General features: G+C 41.2%; 1 protein-coding gene across 1 annotated transcript; it reads left to right on the top strand.

Moving 5' to 3' along the window:
• The first annotated feature begins 334 nt into the window (after window positions 1-334).
• On the top strand, window positions 335-7,259 carry LOC103409846 (2-oxoglutarate-dependent dioxygenase 11-like). Its single transcript, XM_070811764.1, has 4 exons — window positions 335-872; window positions 6,808-6,862; window positions 7,017-7,076; window positions 7,181-7,259. The coding sequence occupies exons 1-4, from the start codon at window positions 335-337 to the stop codon at window positions 7,257-7,259; spliced, it is 732 nt and encodes a 243-aa protein (XP_070667865.1).
• Window positions 7,260-9,804: the final 2,545 nt, after the last annotated feature.

Raw genomic sequence — 9,804 nt, 5'->3', positions numbered from 1 at the left:
CGAGGGGTCAATCTTGGCGGTCCTTGAGCTCATGACCGTCGATGACCTCCTGGTCCTGTCATTCACCTACGAAAAGAGCGTTGCGGTCTTCAACGCCGGTGATTTTAGGGAGGTTTTGCTTGGCGATGATGATCAGAGTTGTAAAGACTATCGATGCGTATCTTGGTAAGATCGCCACGTGTGTTGGGCTCAGTATCTTGAAGTTCAATGGCATCGCCAGCCTCATCCCCAAAGGCACGCACAAAGTCAACGACGATCTCTATTGTGTTATTGATATACTCGCCCAGTTTGCAGATCTTTAATTTGCAGCTCAAAATTACCAAAACTTGCAACGATGGAGTTATTAGGATCCAAAACTGTCCAGGCAGTGCTCATCCAAGGGGAACAGGTGCCAAAGAAATATATCCATAAAGTTGAAAATAGTGGAGTCCAAGTCCCAGATGCTTCTGCTGCCCAGTTAATAGATGTTCCAGTTATTGATCTTGCTCTCCTCACAACTTTTTCAATCTCTGCCGATGAACTTGAGAAGCTCAGATCAGCTCTTGCCACATGGGGTTGCTTCCAGGTAATAAACCACGGTATGTCGTCGGAATTCCTAAACGAGGTCCGAGAAATTGCAAAGCAATTTTTTGCACTTCCAGTGGAAGATAAGAAGAAGTACTTGAGACAAGTCAACGACATTCAAGGATATGGAAACGACATGGTTTTTTTTTCAGAGCAACAAACACTGAAGTTGAGTGATAGACTATACCTTTCGATGTATCCACAAGACAACCGTAAGCTCAACTTGTGGCCTGAAAACCCCAAATCTTTTAGGCTCTGCCGTTGCAGGGCGATAGTTGGCATGACGAAAGCACGAACCAGAACGGATGGTATGGCATCAGTGCCAATGATGCATCACAGTTTTCATATGGTACTGCTGTGTGCAATGAGCACGCCCTCGACTAGGGCCTTGATGGTGGAGAGATGACGGTACTGGAGAGATGCCGTTCCTGACCAAAAGTATTGTGAGTGGCAGGGGCAATAAAGGCTATTAAAGAAAGCTCATGGGCTTAGTGTGGGAGAATATTATGAGAATTGGGTGGGGGACTCGTGGACCATGCAGCAGAGAAAGCAAAAGCAAAGAAAGTAAAAGCAAAAGATAGCCTTACAACAGTGTTCTCTCAACCCATTGTCTGCAAGAGCACATGGGAAAGCAAAAGCAAAGCAGAAAAAACGTAGTGAAAAGAAAAAGGAAGAGAAGGAAAATGTCTGAAGAAATTTGTGGAGATAACATGTGCCAATTGCACACCAGTCAAACAATCCAGCCATCATGTCACTAAGAAAGCAAAAAAGAAATCAAAAGCAAGGAATAAACACCCCATCAGAATGATGTGATTTGCTTTTCTTATTTTTGTATGATGTAATTTAATTTTATCTTTCGAAAACATCTGTATAAACCCCATCAGAGGGTAAAAAAAAAAAAAAAAAAAAAACGGCAAAGCCCAAAATAAATGGGCTGGAATGTTGTGTGGAGGGCAAAGGCCTATAAGCCCAAAATAGCACCAACCAGGTCATCAAAAGTACGCCCAGTACTCCATAATTATTCTGCAACCTGCTGCTATCATCACCAACCAGGTGATGAAAAGTATGCCCATTACTCCAAAATTATTCGGCAACCTGCCGCTATCATCACCAACCAGGTGATGAAAAGTACGCCCAATACTCCAAAATTATTCGGCAACCAACCGTTATTACCACCAACTAGGTGGTGAAATGTACAACCCGTACTCTCCTTCATGCCACCAACCAGGTGATCAAAAGTACGGCTAATACTCCAAATTATACATAAGCATTACTCATGTCATTCATACATAAACATTCATGAGCATCACTTATGACAATCATACATAAACATTCATGACCATCATTCATATCAACATTCATAAGCATCACTCATGTTAACAATCATGAGCATCACTCATGACAACATCCATGAGCATCACTCATGTCAATCAACATAAACATTCATGGGCATCACTCATGTCAATCAGCTTTAAAAGCTTCATTTACAGAGCTTTAACTTTAAAAGTTTCATTTACAGAGCTCTAGCTTCAAAAGCTTAATTTACAAAAGCTCTAGCTTCGAAAGCTTCATTTACAGAGCTTTAGCTTCAAAGCTTCACTTGCAAAGCTTCACCTACAAAGCTTCATTGCAGGGTATACAAATACCGCATTCGAACAACCACCACTTCGGCCTATACATGGATTCAATTTGAAGTTTCCAGCGAACAGACTCTATTGACCAAAGACTTGGGGGACTACATTGTGTACGATATATTGGGCCTCAACTGGGCCTCATGAAAAATACTTGGGGGACTCTAGCCCGTATTTATGTATTGATGAGCGAACCCTTATTTTATAAAGGGGACTCCCTCACCATCATTAGAGAGCATCGCCGCCTACTGAACAAACGCCTCGCCGCGAGCATCAACTCTAGCCCATATTTATGTATTGAGGAGCGAGCCCTTATTCTATAAAAGGGATTCCTTCACCATCATTAGAGAGCATCGGTGCCAGTTGAGCAACCGCTTCGCCACGAGGATCACTCCTAACCCATTATTCATGTACTGAGGAGCGAGCCCTTATTTTATAAAAAGGACTCCCTCACCATCATTAAGAGAGCATCAACTTTAGCCCATCATTCATGTATTGAGGAGCGAGCCCTTATTCTATAAAAGGGACTCCCTCACTTTCAATGCCACAAGCCTAGCCAACCAAGGTAACATAAGCCACGAGCTGAGCAACCTCGTAGCATGTGCTACTTCTAGTTGAGCATCATTTCAGATTGAGCACCACCTCATATCGAACATCAGTTCAAGACAACATCTAGTTACTTCGGCCCACACATGGATTGAATTTCCAAGTCTCCAGCCAAAAGACTCTCTTGACTGAAGACTTGGAGGACTACTGTTTATACCATATTTAGGGCATCGTATTTAGATCTTGTACAAATACTTATGGAACTTAAATGTAATTATGTGATAAAGGAGGGGGCAAATATGTAATAAGTGATGAGTCCTTATTCTATAAAAGGACCCCTTTACCCTCACAATTAAGAGAGGTCATTTCTGAGGCCAATTCCTAGGCTATATGCACAAAACCGGAAGTCTTGGAACAACGTAAATTCGACCGTGAATCTGCATGTAATGTAAATAACATAAGATGTATCGTGGTTGACTCCAAGGTTTGGGCTACGTCTACATTGATTATATTTCTGAAGGAGAGAGCTCTGAATGAGAGTGAGAGCTTGAAGGGGTGAGGAGCCTTAGGAATTGGCTTCTCAAATGGCTCCCCCTAATTGTGAGGGTAAGGGGTCCTTTTATAGAATAAGGACTCCTCACTTGTTACATATTTACCCCTTCCTTTATTACATAATTACATTTAAGTCCTTCGAGTATTTATACGAGGTCTAAATACCAGGCCCTAAATATGGTATAAACAATAGTCCCCCAAGTCTTCAGTCAAGAGAGTCTTTTGGCTGAAGACTTGAAATTCAGTCCATGTGTGGGCCAAAGTAACTAGATGTTGTCTTGAACTGATGCTCGATACGAGGTGGTGCTCAATCTAAAATGATGCTCAACTAGAAGTAGCACATGCTACGAGGTTGCGAGGCTCGTGGCTTATGTTGCCTTGGTTGGCTCGGCTTGTGGCGTTTGACGGTGAATGAGTCCCTTTTATAGAATAAGGGCTCGCTTCTCAATACATGAATGATGGGCCAGAATTGATGCTCTCTAATGATGGTGAGGGAATCCCTTTTATAAAATAAGGGTCGCTCCTTAATACATAAATACGGGCTGGAGTTAATGCTCTATAATGGTGGTGAGGGAGTCCTTTTATAGAATAAGGGCTCGCTCCTCAATACATGAATGATGGGCTAGAGTCCCCTAAGTATTTTCCATGAGGCCCAGTTGAGGCCCAATATATGGCACATAATGTAGTCCCCCAAGTCTTCGGTCAATAGAGTTTGTTGGCTGGAGACTTCAAATTGAATCCATGTATGGGCCGAAGTGGTGGTTGTTCGAAGGCGGTATTTATATACCCTACACTGAAGCTTTGTAGGTGAAGCTTTGCAAGTGAAGCTTTGAAGCTAGAGCTCTGTAAATAAAGCTTTCGAAACTAGAGCTTTTGTAAATGAAGCTTTTGAAGCTAGAGCTCTGTAAATGAAACTTTTGAAGCTAGAGCTCTGTAAATGAAGCTTTTGAAGCTGATTGACATGAGTGATACCCATGAATGTTTATGTTGATTGACATGAGTGATGCTTGATAGGAGCATATTTATGCAACTTAGTTAGCTTGTTTCGTGGCATTTACTTAGTTTAATTCTAGTTATTTTAGTACGCTAAGCTATTTTCATGTGTTTGTAGGTTCAAATAACAAAGTTAGCAACAAAGTGCTATTTGGAGCATTTTGGAGCATTTTTGGGCCAAGATTGGATAATGCAAGTATGGCGACATGAGGATGGACGTTTTTGAAGATTTGAAGGCTAAAAATCAGCATGTGTGTGTGCAAGTGTGTTGACTTACAACTCCAAACATCCATCCACTACACCCATTACATCCACTCATTACCAAAGACTCATCCACTACACCCATTACATCAACTCATTACCAAACACTCATCCACTACACCCATTACATCCACTCATTACCAAACATCCACCCACTACAACCATTACATCCACTCATTACCAAACATTCATCCACCACACCCATTACATCCACTCATTACCACAACACTCAACACTACCACCTTAATTAGATGGTGGTCCTCTCCCTAGCCTATAAATACATCCACCCTTCACCATAACAAAGGGGAGAAGACAATCCACCCATCCACCCTTCACCATAACTCACCTATATCCATCCACCACCATAATTTACCACTCATCCATCAAACCACACTTTGTGCCGCAACAAAGAGAAGAAGGAAGACCCTTGGACGTGCTTGCCATTCAAGTTGGATTGTTAGAGCGTTTTTAGGTGTTTTCATTCTTTTGTTTTCAATGTCTAAATTTGTTTATCTTTGCTTTATGAGTATGAGGAACTAAACCCCCCTTAGCTAGGGGGAATTCGAAACCATGTTCATGCTTGCAATATGATTTGATTACCTTCAGTTGTGATTTCATAAGTTGTGAATTCAATTTGTTTAACTGCTTGATTGATAACTTATTCGTGTATGTTTATTAAGAGTGCACACTTAGTTTGCATGCATGAATATGATGCTAGGGTATAAGGGAGTTTCACCTAATAGTTACAGACTTATTCACAAGTAGTGGAGGTCGCTTATAAACGATCGCATTAAATAAATTCTTGGCAAGAGTTTCATGCTCATCATAGTAATGAATGCCTCGTCAATACTTATAGTTTTCATAATGCTTAATGATCTTTGATTGTATCTTTATTGTGCTGTTCACGTAAAGAACTTTTGAAGAATGCTTGAATTGTTGTATGCGCTTTCCCATCCAATTCAATAACTTAAGGAGAACTTGAAGGTTAATTTAAGCGGACTTAATTAACCTGGGGTGTTGAGTGTCATGATTGATCGAAAGAACAAATGAAAATTGGTTTATGTGCAAGTATGTCATGTGTGGAGAAGAACCTCATAGCTAGCCTTCCATCCATTCAATTTACTCAAATTCGTGCAGATTTCATTAGTTCTTTAATTTACTTGTTTTGTTTTCAAATTCGTCAAAACCAAAACCCCCTTTACTTTAAAGTGTTTTATTAGTCAAAATCTATTTTGATTTTTGTTTTTAGGTGTCCCAAAAGTGTGTTAGAGTCCAAATCTGCCCAGTTTGTGTTTTTAAGCAGATTTGAGCATTTTTAGCTTGTTTTGAATCCTTTGAGTTTGTTTTAAGTTCTTTGAGTCTAGTGTCTAGTTTAGTATTTTTAACTTTGTTTATATGTTTTTAAGTCAGTTTAGAGGTTTTAGCAAGCCCTCCTAATCCCCGGTTTAGAACGATCCCTACTTGCATTTATACTACAATTTGACAACAAGATGGTTTAATTTGAGTGCTTAACTTTCATCGCATCAATGCTCATGGATGTTGTCATGAGTGATGCTCATGATTGTTAATGTGGGTGATGCTCATGAATGTTGATATGAATGATGGTCGTGAATGTTGACATGAGTGATGCTCATGAATGCTTATGTATGATTGATATGAGCGATGCTCATGAATGTTTATGTATGATTGACATGAGTAATGCTCCTGTATAATATGAAGTACTGGGCGTACTTTTGATCTCCTGGTTGGTGGCATGAAGAAGAGTACGGGTTGTACATTTCATAACCTAGTTGGTGGCATGAATGGCTAGTTGCCAAATGATATCAGAGTACGGGCTGTACATTTCTTCACCTAGTTGGTGGTAATAGCGGTAGGTTGCCGAATAATTTTGGAGTACTAGGCGTACTTTTGATCACCTGGTTGGTGGTAATAGCGGCGGGGTGCCGAATAATTTTTTGTAGTACTGGGCGTACTTTTGATCACCTGGTTGGTGATAATAGAGGGCCTGGCTCTTTTGGGCATACGTGCCTTCGCTCACCACATAGTATTCCAGGCCATTTATTTTGGGCTTTGATGTTTTTTTTTAATTACTCTCTGATGGGGTTTATATAGATGTCTTTGAAAGATACGAAAAAATAAATTACATCATACAAAAACAAGAAAAGTAAATCACATCATTCTGGTGTGGTGTTTTTTCCTTGCTTTTGCTTTCTCTTTTGCTTTTTGCTTTTGCTTTCTCTTTTGCTTTCTCTTTTCCCAGTTATATCTCCAAAATTGTCTCCGACATTATCAGCTATCACAGCTGGGTTTCTTGGGTCATTCTCGGGAATATTTCTTTCAACCTTGCCGACAAGATCCGCACCAACATAAGCAGCTTTGGTATATATGCCTCTTCCTTTTTCTTTTTCTGCTATTTAAACATAAGCTAGTGTACTCTAGTCTGTCAATATGATGGGATGATTTTTGCAGAGAGAGAGATCTGAGCTTCACACTGTACTCTTCCCACGTCACAGACAGCCCATCGATGCGGTACTCGCTGCCCCATCTATCTCCTACCGATCCAACGACACAGAATTATCCGTGGATATGTCGAAATTCCTCATCAACGATATTTGATACTCCGTGTTCCACAGTGTATGTTCGGTGATTATGGAGGATGCGAGGAGGCAGTGGAGAGGGGCTTTGCAAACCCTAACGGTGATGGAGAACTGATTAGACGGGAGTAACCCCAACATAGTAGAAACGGTCTACTTCATTGAGTCCCTGGTAGAATCCGAAAACGCCCTTGGAAATAACGGAGATGTCAAGGGGAATTCTCAAGACACCCTACTCCCCATTTACAAATACTTTTTTGCTTTATTCTCTTCAGCTCTCAGAGGTGGGCAAGAAGAACATTCCAATAGCGTACTCCCATGTCGGTGGAATATCAAACCTAGCATCTTTGGTTACCTCCTTGTAGAAGCCGTGAGGAACACCAACGAGAATCCCATCTTCATCACCAGTATTCGTTTCACACCTACACGCCCATCTACGCGTTATCCACACCAGCATTTCAATTGCATTCGTAATCGTTTTACGGTTGACTTCGGCAGACAATTCAGCGACGAAGCTGACACCACACGAGCCCTTATTGAAAGACGGGTCATATAACCCTAGAGGCTTCTCTGGAACGGTGGAGAGCATGTTGCGTACGATGACTCGGAACTTTGACGAGCGACCGGGACCGTCGGAGCGCCATAAATGGAGCCTTTTAGATCCGGACGCCCTCAATCTGGTCTCGTAGAACATCTTCGGGAGAGCCTTGCTAGATTTCCTGAGAGCAGAACAGGACGGCAGGAGGCTTTGTCAAATATGTTCTTAGAATTTGAGTCGTTTCAGGAATCTTAATCCCGTATTCGAGAGTTTGATTAGGAAACTAACATAGGATTTAGATCCAGGAGTAAAAGAGAGACTGATGTTTTCCTCTAAGGTCTGAAGACGACATCGTTTCGAGACTGGGGAGGAGAAAGACTGGAAGAGGGAAGGGGAGAAAAGGTCAACAACGTTTTCTATGCCCTGCTACTTCTTGGTGTCGATTTTCCCAGAAAGTAAGTGAGAAAGTGATTTTCCTGGAAAATAGTGAGAGAAAACTGAGAAAGGGAGGGGGAAGGAGGCAGCGCAACCAGGGAAACGGACAGCCCTGGGTTTTTGGGTTTTGCCAACTTCTGATCCAGGAAATAAGGGATTCAGTGAATTGAAACGTGATATGGCTTGGCTAATTTGCTGGGTGGAAGAAAATAGAGATAGAGACTAAAAAGAAAGTTGGCTCATTTGAAATTTTGAGCAACAGCTTTAAGCAGGCACGGAGATCTGAAATTTTTATGGTTTTTGCAGATTTACAGTGGTGAGGTTTGATGAAAGAGAACCGACATAGTTTTTTGTGTTGCTTCCCACAGACGGCACTAAATGTTGATGCACAAATCCGGAGGTCTTGGTACAACGTAAATCCGACCGTGAATCTGTAAGAAATGTAAATGACACAAGATGTATCGTGGTTCACCCCAAGGTTTGGGTTACGTCCACACTGATTATTGTATTTATGAGAGTATTGAGGATGAGAGACCATTTATGAGGCCAATTCCTAGGCCCTCTCATCATCAGAAGCTCTCTCATCCTCAATACTCTCAGAAATACAATAATCAGTGTGGACGTAGCCCAAACCTTGGGTGAACCACGATACATCTTGTGTCATTTACATTTCTTGCAGATTCACGGTCATATTTACATTGTACCAAGACCTCCAGTTTTGTGCATCAACATTTGGCTCCCCAAGTATTTTTCATGAGTGCTCTTTAATGAAAGTGAGGGAGTCCCTTTTATAAAATAAAGGCTCGCTCCTCAATACATAAGTGATGGGTTAAGTCCCCCAAGTATTTTGTAATTTTCATGAGGCCCAGTTGAGGCCCAATATATGGTACATAATGTAGTTCCCCAAGTCTTCGATCAATAAAGTCTGTTGGTTGGAGACTTCAAATTGAATCCATGTGTGGGCCGAATTGGCGGTTGTCTGGAGGTGGTATTTGTATGCCCTGCACTGAAGCTTTGCAGGTGAAGCTTTGCAAGTGAAGCTTTGAAGCTAGAGCTCTATAAATGAAGCTTTCGAAGTTGGAGCTTTGTAAATGAAGCTTTTGAAGCTAGAGCTTTGTAATTGAAGCTTTTTGAAGCTAGAGCTCTGTAAAAGAAGCTTTTGAAGCTAGAGCTCTGTAATTGAAGCTTTTGAAGCTAGAGCTCTATAAATGAAGCTTTTGAAGCGAAAGCTCTGTAAATGAAGCTTTTCGAAGATAGAGCACTGTGAATGAAGCTTTTGAAGCTTATTGACATGAGTGATGCTCATGAATGCTTATGTTGATTGACATGAGTGATGCTCATGGATGTTGACATGAGTGATGCTCATGAATGTTGTCATGAGTGATGCTCATGAATGTTTATGTATGATTGACATTAGTAATGCTCATGAAAAATTTGAAGTACTGGGCGTACTTTTGATCACCTGGTTGGTGGTAATAACGGCAGGTTGCCAAATAATTTTGGAGTATTGGGCGTACTTTTGATCACCTGGTTGGTGATAATAGCAGATGGTTGCCGAATAATTTTGGAGTACTAGGCATACTTTTGATCACCTGGTTGGTGCTATTTTGGGCTTATGGGTCTTCGCCCTCCACAACATGCTAGCCCATTTATTTTGGGCTTTGTTGTTGTTTTGTTTTGTTTTGTTTTT

Source organism: Malus domestica, chromosome 14 (genome assembly GCF_042453785.1).
Source record: "Malus domestica chromosome 14, GDT2T_hap1".
NCBI lineage: Eukaryota > Viridiplantae > Streptophyta > Magnoliopsida > Rosales > Rosaceae > Malus > Malus domestica.
The sequence above is the reverse complement of the archived record's forward strand: the minus strand, read 5'-3'. Positions and strand labels throughout refer to the sequence as shown.